Below are 19,149 nucleotides of genomic sequence, written 5' to 3' on the forward strand. Positions count from 1 at the left end.
AGCCCTGAAGCAGGCGGCTGTACCCGCCGAAACGTGGGCTCATGTCCGGTATTTTGATTTTGGAATTTTCAGTGAGGAAGCAGAAGAAATCCTTGTCTCTTTAAGATGAGTAACCATTTTCTAGATTTATACTGATGTTTAAGAGTTGCGTAATAAATGTTTGAGTGTAGGTTTGGGATTTTACTTACATTCATACTCATAATTAAAAATAAACAATATATTTAGTCATAACAAAAAAATGGTTTTTTGAACCGGCATGTGAATGAGATCAGAGGTGTCCATTGCTGATACAGCTTGGGGCCCATTGCATGGCGAGAGGCGGTGGATGTCAATCAGGTTTGCACCATTATTTCTGATTCCGTGTTCTAAATAGTGTTATAAATGGTTCTTTTGGTATTTGATACTGAATTTAATAACATTTTCATCCCTTGATTTTTGTTTATATATTTGGTCTGAAGGGATATCTGCTTGTGTATATTTGTCATTATGGCAGTACCTAGCATCCCTGCGTAGAATCTTGATGCTGACCTGCAATGCCACTGCAGAAATACAGCAGCCAGGTTTATTAGCTCAGTTCAAAAGATACCAGTGCAGGCTACAGCCATCTTACTCTAGGCTCTAATCCTGTGAGAGCCAAGAAACTAAGCAAGGTTGGAGATTTCCATTTGGGACTGCAGGAAGTGCAGCTGGTGGATCAGCTGAAGGCACTCTTAAATATGAGCCTGCAAGTTCCCAGAAATCTGTTATGGGGCACAGTGCTGCTCAAAGTGCCAACTTCTACATGATATGTTAAATAGAGATGTTGCTTATTCTGTGGAGGTTAATTAAAGTTCCCATGTTGTATTTTGCTGATGTAGATAATGTTAGTTTTGGTGTGATGTCTCCAGTTCAATACAGTCTGTACAGTCTGACCTTACAAATTTCCTCTGCAGAAGTAATCTAGTTAGGCTCAGAAAAGACATGCTATATAGTATAAAGATACTAAAAATGATAAAAACTGGGTGTGGACTTCCATTCTTTTATACATCTGCTTATTGGCAGGAATTCTAGATTATTCGCTCCAATATTTAAAAAAAATCCCATGCCTCCTACAGCTCGTTTACTGATTACCAGAATTACTCTCCAAGTGCCCAGCACACATCTATAAGCAGTGAGACTGAGACAGTTCAGTGGCTTTCCTTAAGTGCTTAAATCAACAGGCCAAGACCACTTCTGACAGACAAAGGCATGGTCATCAGCTACGTAGTCAAATGCAAACATCCTACCTTGCCAGCCACATACAGCATTCGAGTGTCTTGGTCATAAAATGGGAATAGGAGACCAGAGGATCCATCCAACTCCTCTTCTTCTAAAGGCACGGAAAGATCATCCTGCAAATAAAATCAGTTATCATCATACTTTCTTTGCGCTCTAGACCAGGGGTGAGCAAACCTTTTGAGCTGCAGCTCCCTTCCATTCATGAAATTGGTTGAGGCCCCCCCAACATGGGATATATGTGTGTGTATATTATATATGTGTGAGTGCGTGTGCATATATATATATATATATATATATATATATATATATATACAAATACATACACATACATACATACATACATACGTGCATATGTGAAGTGTATTCACCAGGCAGCCACACTGCCAACCAGAGGCTCAAAACCGCCATTTTGTTTCTCTCCAAGTCGCTGAAAGAAGTAAGTTCACTCATACACACACACACACACTTGGACACAGAGGCAGACACCCCGCATTCAGATAGACACAGACACCCAGACAAAAATAGACATAGTTAGCCCATATCCAGATGGCACAGAGAAATAAAGACACCCCAAAACTAAACACAGACATCCCACAAAGAGACAGAAGCCCAACACCCAGACAGACACAGGGACACAAAGACATACCATACCTAGACAGAAAAACACAGAGACCCACAGCATCCCTATACAGAAGACAGACACAGGCAGACAGACCATGCCACACCCAGAGACATGGACCACCACACAAAGCACACCAGAGGCACACACTCCCCCCGACAACCAGACACACACACCACAACAGTAAAGAATGAACATTTTTCAAAAAAGCAAAGGTGCCAGCCAGAATAAAACTCCATCCCACCCTGCCCAACTTTTTTATTTTGCTTTGTTATTGTTTTCACTAATTTTTATATTTTTCATAGCTTCATCTTTTTTTTTATTTTCTCATGTTTTTATTTACTTATTTAACTTTCTTATACTTTTGCCTTTATCCTCCCTTCCCCTATCCAATTCCTTGTTCTCTCTCTGGCCTCTTTTCCCATGTTCCTCCCCTCTCTCACCATTTCTTTTTCCCTGGGCGGGCAACAGCTGTGATATCGCTCAATGATTAGGGGCCTAGAAGCAGCAGGGACTTCTCCCAGGCTGCGGCCTGAGGGTGGCAGCTCTTCCTGGGTTGTGGAAAAGTGCAGTGGCTCCTCCCATGTCCAGTTCTGCTTCAGAATAAGTGGCTTCTGCCCTGGACTCACTGAAGGACACATGGCTAAGCCATGGCAAGCTTACAATGATGCCAGTACATTCTGCTGAGCTTGCAGTGCCTCCACAGCACTAACACTTGACAGTGTAGCTATTTTTTTCTTCCTTGTTTGGGCAGTCCCCTGCGGGAATTGCCCACCAGTTTGCTCACTCCTGCCCTAGACAAATATTTCTCACTATGATTCTAATGTTTAGCTGTGTCTCCTACTGCCCAGGAGGGAAGGGTTAGGTCGGCCGTCATAGCTGGTGATCTGATTATTAGGAATGTAGACAGCTGCGTGGCGCGTGAGGATTACATGGTACCATGTCTACCTGGTGTGAAGGTGGTGGACCTCACCCGTCACCTAGATAGAATTTTAGACAGTGCTGGGGAAGAACTGGCTGTCGTGGTACATGTGGGCACCAACGACATAGGGATGTTCTGGAAGCCAAATTTAGGATTTTAGGTAGAAAGCTGAAATCCAGAAGCTCCAGGTTAGCATTCTCTGAAATGCTCCCTGTTCCACGCGCAGGTCACCAGAGGCAGGCAGAGCTCCGGAGTCTCAATGCGTGGATGAGACGATGGTGCAAGGAAGAGGGATTCAGTTTTGTTAGGAACTGGGGAACCTTTTGGGGAAGGGGGAGTCTCTTCCAAAGGGATGGGCTCCACCTTAACCAGGGTGGAACCAGACTGCTGGCATTAACCTTTAAAAAGGAGCTAGAGCAGCTTTTAAACTAGAACAAAGGGGAAAGCCGACAGTCGCTCAGCAGCGCATGGTTCGGAGAGAGGCATCTTCAAAGGATACTAATGATGCATTAGAATTAGGGCATCCCGACAGTGAGGTTCCAATAATTAGAAAAGTAGTCCAAGTGCCTGTAACTAAAAACTCACCTGAGCTAAAAAATTCTAACTTATCCCTATCAATTAAAAAGCAGAATGAAAATACAAACAAAAAACAAACTTTGAAATGTTTGTATGCTAATGCCAGAAGTCTAAGAAGTAAGATGGGAGAATTAGAATGTATAGCAGTAAATGATGACATAGATTTAATTGGCATCTCAGAGACATGGTGGAAAGAGGATAACCAATGGGACAGTGCTATACCGGGGTACAAATTATATCACAATCACAGAGAGGAGCACCCGGGAGGAGGTGTAGCCCTTTATAGCCGGGATGGCATAGAGTCCAACAGCATAAACATCCTGCATGAGACTAAATACAAAATCGAATCTTTATGGTTAGAAATTCCTTGTGTGTTGGGGAAGACTATAGTGATAGGAGTATACCACCGTCCACCTGGTCAAGATGGTGAGATGGACAGTGAAATGCTAAGAAAAATTAGGGAAGCTAACTAAATTGGTAGTGCAGTAATAATGGGAGACTTCAATTACCTCACTACTGACTGGGTAAATGTATCATCTGGACATGCTAGAGAGATAAAGTTCCTGGATAGAATAAATGACAGCTTTATGGAGCAATTGGTTCAGGAACTGACAAGAGAGGGAGCAATTTTAGATCTAACTCTCAGTGGAGCACAGGATTTGGTGAGAGGTAACAGTGGTGGGGCCGCTTCGCAATAGTGATCATAAAGGGCCGGATTTTTAGAGGTACACGTGGGCGTACATTTGTGTGAGCAACCCGGCACACACAAATGTACGCCTGATTTTATAACATGCCGGCACGCAATCCCCGGGCCCAGCAGCAGTGGAGAGGCCTCTGGCCACGCCCATGCCCTGCCCCCGGACCACCCCGCCCATTTTTTCACGCATCCCAGGGATTGTGCACATCACTGGGCCTATGCAAAATAGGCTCAGTGTGCATAGGCTTTGAAAATCTGCCCCAATATGATCAAATTTGAATTAAAGGCTGTAAGGGGGACAGTTAGCAAATTCACAGCTCTCGTGCTAAACTTTCAAAAGGGAAACTTTGATAAAATGAGAAAAATAGAAAAAAAACTGAAAGGAGCATCTACAAAGGTAAAATGTGTGCAAGAGGCGTGGTCATTGTTAAAAAATACCATCCTAGAAGCACAGTCCAGATGTATTCCACACATTAAGAAAGGTGGAAAGAAGGCAAAACTATCACCGGCATGGTTAAAAGGGGAGGTAAAAGCTATTTGAGCCAAAAGATCTTCATTCAAAAATTGGAAGAAGGATCCAACAGAAGTAAATAGGATAATGCATAAACGTTGGCAAGTTAAATGTAAGACATTGATAAGACAGGCTAAGAGAGAATTTGAAAAGAAGTTGGCCGTAGAGGCAAAAACTCACTGTAAAAACTTTTAAAAATATATCTGAAGCAGAAAGCCTGTGATGGAGTCAGTTGGACTGTTAGATGATCGAGGGTTTAAAGAGGTAATTAGAGAAGATAAGGCCATCGTGGAAAGATTAAATTATTTTTTTTGCTTCACTGTTTACTAAAGAGGATGTTGGGGAGATACCCGTATCAAAGAAGGATTTCATAGGTAATGATTCAGATGGACTGAACCAAATCACGGTGAATCTAGAAGATGTGGTAGGCCTGATTGATAAACTGAAGAATAGTAAATCACCTGGACCAGATGGTATACACTCCAGGGTTCTGAAGGAACTAAAAAATAAAATTTCAGACCTATTAGTAAAAATTTGGAAACCTATCATTAAAATCATCCATTGTACCTGAAGATTGGAGAGTGGCTAATATAACCCCAATATTTAAAAAGGGCTACAGAGGCGATCCAGGAAACTACAGACCAGTTAGCCTGACTTCAGTGCCAGGAAAAATAGTGGAAAGTGTTCTACATATCAAAATCACAGAACATATAGAAAGACATGGTTTAATGAAACAAAGTCAGCATGGCTTTATCCAAGGCAAGCCTTGCCTCACAAATCTGCTTCACTTTTTTGAAGGGGTTAATAAACATGTAGATAAAGGCGAACCGGTAGATGTAGAATATTTGAATTTTCAGAAGGAGTTTGACAAAGTTCCTCATGAGAGGCTTCTAGGAAAAGTAAAAAGTCATGGGATAGGTGGCGATGTCCTTTTGTGGATTACAAACTGGCTAAAAAACAAGAAACAGAGAGTAGGATTAAATGGACAATTTTCTCAGTGGAAGAGAGTGGGCAGTGGAGTGCCTCAGGGATCTGTATTGGGACCCGTACTTTTCGATATATTTATAAATGATCTGGAAAGAAATATGACAAGTGAGGTAATTAAATTTGCAGATGATACAGGGATGGCTACATTTTTGCACATAACTGTACATTTTGCTGAATTTCCTGTGTCTTCATATCACCTAAGGAGATAAGTATATCTGCCAATGTCTCTGCCCTCTATATCCCAATTATAGACCGGTGAGCCTGACTTCTCCAGCTGCCTGAGCAGCTGCCTGAGCAGCTGGAGAAGCAGGATTCGGGAGTCATCATCACCAGAGTCTAGAGAAGCTGGATTTGGGAGTTGCCAGGGCTGCTGCCAATGCTCATCTGTGCTACACCAGAGCTCCTTACTATGGAACTAAGGGAGCAGTGTGCCTGACCCGGGAATCACTGCTGGTACAAGGAGGATGTTTTAAAGTTCAGTCAGTTAGGAGAAGGGTGTAGAAGGGGAATGGCAGGAATCAAAGAGTAGGTATTTTATTGAATTTTGCCTGTGCTACTGGAATTATCTACAATTTATTTAAATGTGTATGCGTTTTATTACTTCATTATATGCCAGTTTGGGCGGTTTGATGAAAAGGCAGATAATAAAATTTGTACTATAAATAAATAAGTGACCCAGGATCCAAATGGACCCCGGTCTCTGTGGTTATTTCGACTGGGTGGTTCTGCAGTACTAGGTTGTAATTTTACCACACTTGCCTAAAGGCAAAGTGACATGACAGATAACCTCTAGATGCATTGATTTTTTTTTTACCAAGTAAGGGGTAGCCTAGCAGTTAGAGCAGCAGGCTGACACAGTTTAAATCCTGCTATTGCTCCTTGTGATCTTGGGCAAATCACTTTACCCTCTATTGCAAGCTCTCTGGGACACGGAAATGCCTGAATGTAACTTGTCCTTGCTTTACCAATGAAAGGACATGAGCTAAATAAAAATAAAGAAGTCTGCATCTGGAACTCCAAGGAAGGGTAACTCTTATGGGCTTCTGCTGATTTTCCTAACAGGCCTTCCAGTGTTCTCACTCCAAAAGGTCCTTAATTATATGGCCACCGATGACAGTGCCAAGGTGCAACTCCTAAGCGCTAATGCTAATTTTAATCGCCTGTATATAACATGTCTATTACTACTGTTGCTGTTTTAATGTTATTTGTTATTAGTATCTATTCAATTTTCTCCAAGTTCATTTTCCTGTTCCATGTAAGACTCGCATGTTAAGTCACTCCAATGTTATATGTAAACCGAAATGATTGGCAACATTGTTGCTAGAATTTCGGTATATAAAAAAAATGTTAAATAAATAAATAAATAAATAATTAATTAATTAATTAATTAATGCCTAGCTTCTCCTCAAGGAGTCCTAGGAGCAAGTATGCACACAGTCAGTTGCAAGATCCAGTTTTCCTTTTTGGCAAAATCCTCAAGTTGATGGACTTAAGTGTTCCTATGTGAGTAAAGATTTGGTTATCATGGCATATTGACTAGTTGTCTAGTGTGTTTATGGATTGGAACACTTCTTTTGTTTGCTTTGCTGCTAAGGGGTAAAGTTCATTTTTATTGCACCGCTAACTGTACTGCTATACTTACTGTTGCAGCCTGCAACTCATATTGTTGTATTTTACTGCTAATTCCCTCTGTAGAGCAAATACATTGATTGCACGCTGGGAACCAGTAAACCTACTGTACGTGTGGACTGGAGTTATTTGGTCCCAGGGTTTGGGTTCGAGATCCGGAGTCTGACAAGGGAGGCTTAGGGAATGCATGGCCAAATTCACTTGGGGATGGAGGGAGAAAAATCAGGCTTGTTTTTCCAGTTTCCCTAACCAGTATGAGACTCTCATTTCTTGCTCCTCTCTAAGCCTGGTTTACTACAGCATCTGCTCGACCACCTTTTAGACCTCACAGACTGGATGTCAGGAGAACATAAGAACGGCCATGCTGGGTCAGAGCAATGGTCTACCTAGTCCAGCATCCTGACTCCCAACAGTGGCTCCAGAGTGACTACAAACACCCAACAGATGAAAACGCTTGGTGCCAGGACTCAATCCTGCTGGGGTTACAGACAAACAAATAAATGATATGGGGAAAAGAAGGAGGTGGCAATTTCCTGAGGTCCAGCAGGAGTACAATGGAAATCTCTCTTGCAGTGGGGCAAGGATGAGCTTCTGCGGAGCCTCACACACAGCAGCACTGAAGCAGGACTGTAATACTGGCAGTCCTCTGTTTTACTCAAGTGAGAACTCCCCTCTTCCACAGGATCTCCTTGGATCCCAAGAAAATCTCCCCAACTCCCAGGGCCCAAGAACCCCACCAAGGCTTGGAAATTGTATGGAGTGGAGGCCAACATGTTTTGTAAGAGCCTGAGGCCTGCTGTGATGATAAAACCTTGAAAGTCACTGACAACCACGAGCGCAGCAGAAGGATGACATTTTCCATTAGTCAGGAAAGGTCCTGGGGTGTGGATTCAGATCCCTGCTCTATTCAAGACTTATTCTGAACGGGACTATTTTTCCAATTCTGTTCCTATGGAAATAAATCTTTTTTGACTGAGGCCCTATTTGATATAATCAGCATGGGTCTGATCTGTTAAAGACTTTCATCCACTCTGTGACTACAGGTAAAATCCTTAATAATTCAGGCCCCATGCCTGATATTTTATAAATAATGATAATAATAATGAGTGTTTTTGACAAGCTGCGTCTATAATGTGCTGGTGTGTGTTAGATGAAAGAGGTCATGCAAATCCAAACTATTACCAGAAAAAAATTATTCTGAACAGAAATGTATATAATTGCAGCCTGACACACATTGTATCATGAGAAGTGTTGTCATGAAAAGATATTCCTACAAAAGCCACAAGTGTTCAGTATGCTGTAATTTTCATGAGGTCCTGCCAATTAAGAAAAAGGAAACACAACCTTTACTTGTTAGGCTGGAATAGCTATAATTAGGTTATAGACCAGGGGGTCCCCAAACCTTTTAAGTGAATGGCTGCATGCGACATTTCAAATGTGCAAGAGGATCAGGAATTGTTTTGATAACTTGGGAGTCTGGCCTTTTCAGTCATTTAAATGCTGCAGAAGAAGGAAGGCAGGATTTCCACACAGCTATGGCAGACAAGGTGTCAGTAAAAATATTTCTAGGAAGTTGGCACCCAGCCACGTGCTTGGGAACCCTTCCTCCTGCCTCCCCCATTCCTCGGGATTTTTATCTGCCTCCTGAGGGAGTAGGGCTGGGTGAATGGAATGGAAGTTTGTTTGTGTCTCACTCTCCCCCTCTCATCCCCAATACACCACATGCTTTCTATTTCCCTTCCCTTTCCTCCCCCCCCTCTTTTCTTCTCACTCCACTCTCCCTCCCCTCTCGTTCACTTCCTTTCCCTCCTCCTCACACTCCCTTTTCTGCCTCTCCCCTTACATTCCCTTCCCTTCACCATCCTTTCCTTATCCCACTCCCTTCCTGACCTATCATCCTCCTCTACTCTCCCCTCTCACTCTCACCTCTTCCTTTCCCCTCTCAACCCCTCTCCTCCTTTCATTTCACTTATTTCTTTCATTCACTCTCCATCCCTCCCTCTACCCCCTCTCCTCTTCATTTCACTCTTACCCTACCCCTTCTCTGCCCCTCCTCTGTCACTCACTCCATCCCCACACTCCCGTTCCCTCCTCTCTTACTTTCACTCCCTTCCTTTCATCTTCTCCACATTGTCATCGCCTCCTCACACTCCTTCCCCTCACTCACACTTCATTTCCTTCCTATCACCCCTCCCATTCATGTTCCCTTTCCTCTCCTCTCTCAATTCCTTCTCTCACTTTCCTTTTCTTTCCCTTTTTCTCATCCCCTCCCCTCATTTCACTTTACTTTCATTTCTCTTATTCATCTCCTATCCCTTCCCTTCACCCCCACCATCTTATGCTGGAGGGGCCTGGCCTCCCTGTAATAGATCTCTTCACTAGAATGGGTCCAGTGGATCTTCTTTGATGGAGGGGATGGCCTCCCTGCCAGCAGCTCATAGCTTTGGTGTTGGTTGGGCAGACTGGCAGATCTTCTTCCACTGTCAGAGCCTGGGAAACCCCACTAGTTTTTCTGCCTCCACTGTGCCTAAAAAAAACAACAAACTTCTTCCATGACTGGATCTGGACACTCGAAGAACAAGCTTGGGGGGGGGGGGGGGGGTGGCAGGCGGAATGGGCTGACTGACCGAGGCCGGCTGGAGCTTCACCAATACCAGCCCTCGTTCCCCGCAGGTTGAGCCTTTGGGTACCGGGGCTGGCTGGAGTTAGCTGGGCCTCCGTATGTAGTCATCGATGAGAAGATGGAGAGGTCAGCCCAGAGGCAGCAACATCGGAACAGAAGAGTCTGTACTGGATGAGGTGGAGTCCCGGAGACCCGGGCACCAACAGGGGGCGCCCGAGCAAGAACAGGCCGAAGCCTGAAAGGCCAAGTCCAGGACGTAGACAGTGGGAGCGTCGTAGAACAGGCTGAATTCAGGGCAGGCGGCAATCAAGGCGCGGTGGCAAGACAAGGCTGAAGTCAAGTCCAGGAGAGAAGCAATAGCATGGTCAAGCAAAGTGGAGGTCTGGACTAGGAGATGATCAGTAGAGTGGTCAGGTGAAGCAGAGGTCTGGACTAGGAGATGATCCGTAGCATGGTCAGGGCAAAGCAGAGGTATAGCATAGTCGAGCAAAGCAGAGGTCGGGTCCAGGAGAAGATCAATAGCGTAGTTGGGCAAAGCAGAGGTCAGGTCCAGGAGAAGATCAATAGCATAGTCGGGCAAAGCAGAGGTCGAGTCCAGGAGAAGATCAGTCTGTAAGGAAATCTGGGTAGCAGGAACACAGGAATGAAGAAGACAAACCAGGAACAGAAACTCGAAGGGAACAGGAACCAGGAACATGAAGGAATCACCAGGAGGCATCGAAGTACACGACCAGCATGGAGACCTATTGCAAAGGCGACTAATAGGAGCTGAACCCGGCCTTATATACCGGAGCTTCAGCGACGTCATTATCCGGGGCCACGGCCAAGTTCCAGCTGCGGGCCCTTCAAAGGAAACAGAGATGCGCATGCACCTAGGAAGGGGCACAGCGCTGGATGGCGGCGTCTCCCCGCGGGGAGGCCCGCCGTGGAGCAGAGGAGTCCGTCGTAGTACCAGGAGCGCCAGGGATGGCCCAGGGACAAAGCCAGCAGCCTACAGCCGCGAGGGAAGTGGAGCCAGATGCTGGATTAGGCAGCAGAGGGTAAGAGGGGCCTGGTCATGGGCCTGCATCGGCCGGCACACGCCACAGGTTTGACCTATGGGGACCCCTGTTATAGATTACAGCAGAGGTCAGCAGCCTAGATAACAAATATATTAAGTGGTAATTAAGTATTTGCTCAAGTTGACTGAAACTGAGCATGATATTTCATACCATTGGAGGACCTCCTTATTGCCACAACAGGGAAGGATGAGCAGTTAAATCAGAGGAGAATCCAGATGTGCATTATCAGCTCAGAGTTATGTTATTGTAGCCAGTCTAATGCAACATCATATTTAATCAGTAGTAAAGTCATAAGAACATGCCATACTGGGTCAGATCAAGGGTCCATCAAGCCCAGCATCCTGTTTCCAACAGTGGCCAATCCAGGCCATATGAACCTGGCAAGTACCCAAAAACTAAGTCTATTCCATGTTACCGTTGCTAGTAATAGCGGTGGTTATTATCTAAGTCAACTTAATTAATAGCAGGTAATGGACTTCTCCAAGAACTTATCCAATCCTTTTTTAAACACAGCTATACTAACTGTACTAACCACATCTTCTGGCAACAAATTTCAGAGTTTAATTGTGCATTGAGTGAAAAAGAACTTTCTCCGATTAGTTTTAAATGTGCCACATGCTAACTTCATGGAGTGCCCCCTAGTCTTTCTATTATCCGAAAGAGCAAAAAACCGATTCACATCTACCCTTCACATCTACCCTTCACATCTTCATTCTATAAAATACAACTGTTAAAATGTCTAAAACCATTGCTTGAAATGCATGATTTCTGTATGGTTTTCCAATCCCTAATTCTAACAAAAAATCGATTACTGTAATTCATTATACTTGGGTATTTCTGCTAATGTATTATGATCTTTACAGCTAATTCAGAACTCTGCTGCCCATACTCTGACCAACACTCGACTGAAGGAATATATTACCTCATCTCTGCATTGGCTCTCAATATCATTTCAATCTTTATTTACAGATATTTCCAAAACAAATAACAATCAAGTAAACTTGATTTTAAGAAAAGAAACAGCAATGAATTGCTGCAAATTAGACCACAATCAAGGGGAATTGAGTAAAAAGGAAAAGGATCATATATAGTATATCAGTATAATCATAAGGTCCTGAAATGGCCTACTTTACAGACCAAGTAAATTCAGAGATGCTTGATTAGAAAGAAAATTCAATTGATTAACATAATAGAATACACAGAAATTCCCTTTATATTTAATGTAGCGTTTGCATGGGAATTTTAATGAAAATGTACCACCCAAACTAATCACTCTTTGCTTAAATTCCAGAAAAGTCTTACACCTTTGCTGAGTCTCTTTCAAACATCAGGGAAGAGAGAGATGTTTTGATCACAAAAAGTCTTATCTCTAAGACGAAAAAGAAGTCTTAAGTTCCAATCTTTATTTTTCTCACAGGCATATATAACAACTAAAGTAGCCCTTTCCATTCCTTCAGAACCAGAATGTTCCAAGAACCTGGAAAGGTCACACTCCTCTAGTGGTAAACTAACTTGAGATGGAGAGGTGTGAGAAGGTAGATAGAACAACTTAACAATAGATGGAAAGACATCTTTAGACACTTTTAACACATCCAAGTAACATTTTTTTAGCCATTCCATTAGAAATAATAAAGAAAACTTAGGAAAATTAAGGAACCTAAGTTTACACTGCCTCATTTGATTATCCATATTCTCTAATTTATGATGCAATAACTGATTATCCTTAATGAGAGAAAGATTACATTCCTGTAACGATTTACAATTCCCTTGAAGCTCTCTTATTTTCCCATCCAATACATCTAATATCTAAGAGTGTTCATCAACTTTGGTAGAAAGACCCCCCAAAGTCCCCAACATTGCATCGATTTTAGAAGAAACATTTTTCTCTGAGTTGTCCATAAAGAATCTAAGGTGACGACTGTAGGTTTAGTAATCATAGATTGAGCCATGATAGCCTCTGTAACTTCACCAGTGGAGGAAGAAGAAGAAAAACCACCCACTCTAGGGAGCTCCCCACCTAGTACAGGAGAAAGCAAAGCACTAGCCGACCCAGACACAGTTCCCTTAAAGTTCGAGGAATTGCCTGCGGTGGAATAGGACCATCGGTGCTGAGTCAGAATGAAAAATCACTGGAGGTGGGGACAGAAGCCCCAAGTTCCTCTTGACCCTGATTTACCTGGAACATAAAGTGTCCAATGTTGTCTGGGCAGGAGAGAGAAGGACTGATGCCGCAGGTGGGAGCAAATGAGTAGAAACATTTTGCTTCTTACCCATCACAAGTATAGGACTCCGAAGAAAAAACTACTGAGCTATAAAATCGGCAACAAGGGGCGTGCTCCTTTGGCGTGCAGCTTAGGCACGCCACAGTCACAGGCTTCTTATGGCTTCCAGAAGCCCTCCGATGACATTGGGGGCAGGAAGAGCAGGATCCTCCGGTGAGTGCAGCAGCGATGTAAGAGCTACAAGCAGCACTCCCTCCCAATATCATTTCAAATACAGTATAATGTTTTAATGGTAATTTTCAATTTGTTAAATAATGATTTCAACACTTGGCTTAGCACCTCATTGTGAATATATAAAACACAACAACAATTATGCTCTGCAAACTAGAACGTGGACATTTCTACACCAAAGATGGTTAGATTGGATATAACAAGGAACCAAGCATTCTCAGTAGCCGGCTCAAAGTTTTGGAACTCGCTGTCAGACATACTAAGAAAGATTATTGATGTGAAGTTATTTAAGAGGGACTGTAAGACTTATTTATTTATTGTTCAAGCTGTTTATTAATTAGACAAGGAACAGTACAAAGAAACATATATGAAACGAACAGGTACAGGTTTATCCTGACACATTGCTGTGTAAATACATGCATCTTACAGTTCTGAAGCTCTTCTCTTGGACTTCTGTTCATTCAAGCTTACTGACTATATTCTGACCATGTGTTAAGTTAGGGAAACCATCCAGTTGTTTTATGGCATGTTCTTCCTTCAACTCACCTGATCCCAGAGGACAATTTGCCTGTTATTCCATCTGGAAGTTCCCGTAGATAGCAGCTTTTTTAGGTTTCCTAGAAACAAAACTTTACTTGCTCTGTGAGATTTGCAGTTTGCTTCCTATGAAGAGACAAAAAATATTGAAAGTTGTAAAGAAAAGATTTACATTTATAGGGCAAATTTATCCAACTACCTTTCCAAGGAGAAACCCTGTTGGTTGCTTATATGGAGCAATTTTTAAATTGCTGCGGGATTTCCCTTTGAAAATTCAGGGCTGGTGGACCATACCTGGTTTTGCATGCATACTTTTGGTCACACTGAGGCCCAAGGCTCTCTCCAGATCCCGGTTAATACAGACCCTTCAGTCAGTCCATAAAGTGTCCCTGTTGAGCAATGCCTGAGACTGCCTCTCAGCATAAGTCAGCCTGGAAACTGAAGCCAGGTCGTCTTCATGGCAGCTGGCAGTTTAGTAAATTCCCAAGGGAATTTACTTGCCTTACTGTACCATTTTGATGCTGCTTAGTAAATAGACCCTTGTTCTTAGGTACCCCAGTATTCTACCTGTATATAATTTATCAAATAGCATTGTAGGGAATATTCCAATTCTTGCTAAGATGGACTCTTTGACATCAGAAAAACGGACATTGGCCTGTATGGCTATCTGCAGTCAAATGCAGATATGAGAGAGAGACGTTGCAGTTGCTATGTACATGACCAGCTTGACAGATTTACAGGCCCTGCCCATCTGGAAAGAGCTGGTGAGGCCAAGAGAAACATAAGGATAACTGGTGCTGTGTGAATCTGTGAAGTCAGAATACTAGGGGCCTCTTTTTATGACTCTGGGGCCAATCACAGAGCAGGTCTTATGAGTTCACCATCAGATGTGAACTGGCAGTTGTCATGCTGACCCCTCTCTGAACCTGGAGAAAGAAACAAAGGACTTGGAAAAGGCACAAAAAACAGCCTATCAAAACCTTAATTGTGTATTCACTTGACTATGCATGAAGCTGCTGAATTATGCATAGGTGAGCCCTTAAAAGCAGCAGGGAGCAAGCACTCAGGGTCGTCATTATTGTCGGTCGATCATTACCCATCCAGAAGAAGAAGATGATTCATCTGAATGTTTCTGCCTCCCCCCTGCCTTGCTTCCCTGCACCCTGGGCAACTTGCAGAAACAAAGGGCACAGCAGAGCCAGTCCCACATGCTACAGGTATCCGAGACTGGAGAGCTGAACAATCCCTGTTGCTTCAGTGACAGAGTTTGCCATCTCTAGCTCTGTGCCAAAGACCAAGAAGGGCCTAGACTGCTAGACCAATGACCCAGAGAGCGTGTGACATTGCAAGTCCCATATTGGTGAGAAACTGTGGGCTCCAATCCCAGTTTAGTGGGTTATGAAATTAAGACTCTTTAGCCCTTTACATATGTAAATCCAGGCTAGAGAGATGTGATGCTAGCATTAGTCTCTGTAATCTGATAAGCACTGGATGTCAAGCATGCTTTTGTAACTATTGTTTTCTTAATTTTGCTCCCTAATGATAAGTGCTGTCCCTGTATTAGTCATTATGGTAGCTCCTGAATAAATAAGACTTTACTTCTGTATGTATATCTCACATTGATTGGAGGGATTGCTAGAAAAAGAAAGCAGTGTGCAGGGGGGTAAGACCCAAAAATCCCCTACAGCAAGCTGATTTAGGGTACCATAAAAATGCAAAACAGACTAATGATTCCACGTGCAGAGCCTTCTTGTCATTCTGCTTACATTTTGTGCTCAACAACAAATCTGATTAAATTCTTAATCTCAGTTTCTGGAAATCCTGTATAACTTAAAAAAAAAGATTCTAAGGAAACTTCTGCGTTTTAGACTGAAAATGCTGTTCAGTAAGTACGTCAGATCTGTGGCAAGACAGCTGACCGCAGTTTACCTGCAGAACTAATCCTTGGCGTGGGTCAATGACTCTTATTTTCTTGTCCTTGCAGGCTGTTGCTAGCAGACTTCCATCACAGTTAAAGGACATGGAGAGAATTACATCCTTGTGAAAATCTATTATCTTCACCGGGTTCTGAATTACAGATTCTACAACGTCAAGACTCCATATCAGTATCTGGAAAACAACACAGAAACACTTCATTTCTTTGCAATGAAGGCGCATCTGTGCTTATCTCATACTTTCTTGAATTCTGTTACTGCTTTTGCCCCCAACATATCCACTGAGAGGCCATTTATGAATCCACCGCACCTTCTGTGAAGTTGTATTTTCTGTTGTTGCTCCTATTGTTCTCCTTTGAGCCTCATAACATAAATGTGTGTTATGTGAGAAGGTTGAGTTATCTGCCTGACCAATGCATGTAAGACAGTGATTCTGAATGCAAGTATCTGTATATTCTTCTTTAAAAAAGCTATACATTCAAAGGGTACTTTTATAACACCTCACATACCAGTAAAGTCTGCCTGTACTTGTTACGTACAGACTCTATTACTAATTTTCAAATTGATTTTAGGTGTATAAAATTGATTTAGAAATGCCGGGATAGTGTCCCCTAATAGTGTCCAAGTTACAGGCAGGAAGCTACACCTGCTCCTAGAAGTGTGGACCTTCTGTGTGGACAAACTTTTGAAAACCCCCAAACCTATCCCTGCCCCCCAACTCTGTCCCCTGGAACCACAAGTGCATGTAAAAGTACACACATAATTGGGCTCTGTGCATTCTCTTTAGGACTATTTTCAAAAAGCCACTTGTGTGCATGAAACCAGGTTTGGGTGGAGGAGTAGCCTAGTGGTTAGAATAGCTTGCTAAGAACCAGGGAAACCAGGGTTCAAGTTCCACTTCTCCCACTGACACTGCTTGTGACCTGGACAAATCACTTTACCCTCCAACTTAGATTGTAAGTCCTCTGGAGCAGGGACCTATCTACTGTAACTGAGTGAAATCCGCACTGAAATGGATGACCAGTTGCAAACAGCAGAATATAAATTTAATTAAAATTTTGAAGCTGCTACTGATCTCTGATTGTATGCTCCCATTCTCATATACTGCACCCCATCTTGGGTAAATTTCTGATTCATAAAGGCAGGCAATAAATCAAAATAATAAATAAACTAAATAAAGTACATACTCAACCGATTTTTAACAATTAAGCATTAATTTCAGCCAAACAGTAGCTGGTTCTAAAAATCTCTCTGGTTTCAGAATTCTGTTAGAACATCACAGTTGAACTGCAAATTGGAAAAAACCAATTTTTTTATGTTGCATATATTTGTATAATGTTATATGATATCAAAGCAAAATAAAAAAAAAAAAAAGGTTTTCAAAATCTTTTTTTCTAATTTAGTTTTCTAAAACGGATGATCTCCTTTATTAGAGAGCTCTGGAACTCAAGCACTTCTCCTAGACCTTGCCAGATGCCCTTGTCTTTAGCTTGGTACATTTATATTGGCTCATGGTACTCATCTGAATGATACAACTCTTTATTAAGGGGACAATTGTTGATTCAGTACACTGTAATGCAGCATCAAGCAGACACCATCAGAGCTTTGTCCAGAAGACTAAATCAATTTTGAAAGAGGATCTCACATCTGAGCACATGATACCATTACCCACAGCATTTTAAGCATGGTTATGTTAATGTTTGCCTGCAAAATCAATAACTAATCTGTGTAATCTGCTGCACTACATATATCTCAGAATGGAGAGAGTCTCACAAGCATCAGAAAGGGCCATATTTAGTGTTCATGCATAACTAATGGCAACGTTATCGGAATATGGAAATAGCACAAAGCAGGTCAAAGAAGATATGAGAGAGGTAGATACATCTACAGTCTATATTAGAGGTTCCCAACCAGTACGGCATGAAAGTTTGGCTCTCCCTCCCACCCAGGGAGGGGTCACAGTCACCGCTGCTGGCAGAAAAGTCTTCCTCTCTCCCACTCTTCCCCATATGTCCCCTGCAAGATGGCCTCTCACCAGTAGGAGGAGTCAGTGAGCAATGCTCCTTGTCCTTTCCATTAGGCAAACTAGGAGGTCACCTAGAGCGCCAAAATTTGGGAGGTAGCAAAATCCCACTAGCTCGAGACTCAAAAGGTGCTATGGTAGCTCTAGCACAGCACCAAAAAGGAGCGCTGTGCTGGAGCTACTGCTGCCAGTAGGAGGAAGTGCCCTGCTGGAGGTAATTTGAGGGAGGAGGGTTAGATGACCATAGGTTTGCCTAAGACGCCAAATACCCTTGAACCAGCCTTCTGCTGCTGCCTCATCCTCCATCATCCAGCTTCCTGTTGAAGTTGGAACTGTGCAGAATCCAGTGCGAGGATGCAGTCTTACCTTGTAATCATAACCAGTGCTAAAGAGAATGTTATTAGCAGTCGGATGCCATTCGATGAGGGCAACCCTTCGAGAATGACCCTGCAGTTCCTTCTGTGCATTTGTGATATTCTTTGATAGTAAATGCTTTGGAATTTCCCAGATTTTCACCTGGCAGTAGAAAGAACAGATGATCATATTACAAGCAGCAACAATTTTGGGTGACTACAGATTTCAAAGCTCATGACTTTCCATCAGACAGTACCTCTTCTCTTGAAGGATATGCGCATAGACATTAAAAGCACAACTTATCCATTGCCAAGTTTCACATTTTTATAAAATTCACAACAGTGAGGTAGGATTCCATTCTTGGTATGAATACACCCCAATGTAGTAGAATTTGACAGTATAAAATCAAGTGCTTACTCATGTATGCCTAGGCTAGAAAAGAAATATACTGCTTTCTCTATATATTTGCCTTCATAAATATTAAAAATGAATGCGGGTGAGTGAATCTAATTCTACTGTAAGATGAAATTTATGTAAATTAATTTTCATTGTTAGAATAATTAGTGTTTCAGCCCTTTAACATTTCCCTTCTCCTCTCCTCCCTCTCCTTCCTCACCCCCCACCCCCACCCCAGCATCCATAGGAAATGGCTGGATATTGCCCTGGAATGGCCACTAACTTCCAAACTATTCCATGTGCCCCATAGGTCATTTGATAATTGATGATGCTTGTGCTGCAATTATAATCAAAATCCTGACCTTTTTAAATTGGGAATGTGTTACCAAATTATGTAAAACATGCATTTTCTTAGAGCTGGGAGCAGTGATGCCTCTAAGCATTAAAGCTATTCAAGATCAAGTCTACATTATTATTAGGTTTCTACAAATATTATATTGTGCTAATTAACAGAGGCCTTTAGGGTGCTTATATGTTAGCTCCTGGGTTGCTCGGTCCTGCAGATGAAAC

At 42.6% G+C, this 19,149-nt stretch overlaps 1 protein-coding gene across 2 annotated transcripts in view; it reads right to left on the reverse strand.

Annotated features, from left to right (window-relative positions):
• Positions 1–19,149, reverse strand: part of CORO2A (coronin 2A) — a 251,954-nt gene that overhangs the window by 24,527 nt on the left and 208,278 nt on the right. For both annotated transcript variants that reach the window (XM_029603867.1, XM_029603858.1), the window contains exons 4-7: positions 18,196–18,345; positions 15,802–15,981; positions 13,882–13,998; positions 1,266–1,370 (exon numbers count right to left, since the gene is read on the reverse strand). In XM_029603867.1, coding sequence (XP_029459727.1) covers positions 1,266–1,370; positions 13,882–13,998; positions 15,802–15,981; positions 18,196–18,345 — 552 coding nt within the window. The remainder of the gene's footprint in view (positions 1–1,265; positions 1,371–13,881; positions 13,999–15,801; positions 15,982–18,195; positions 18,346–19,149) is intronic.

Source organism: Rhinatrema bivittatum, chromosome 1, assembly GCF_901001135.1.
Source record: "Rhinatrema bivittatum chromosome 1, aRhiBiv1.1, whole genome shotgun sequence".
Taxonomy (NCBI): Eukaryota; Metazoa; Chordata; class Amphibia; order Gymnophiona; family Rhinatrematidae; genus Rhinatrema; species Rhinatrema bivittatum.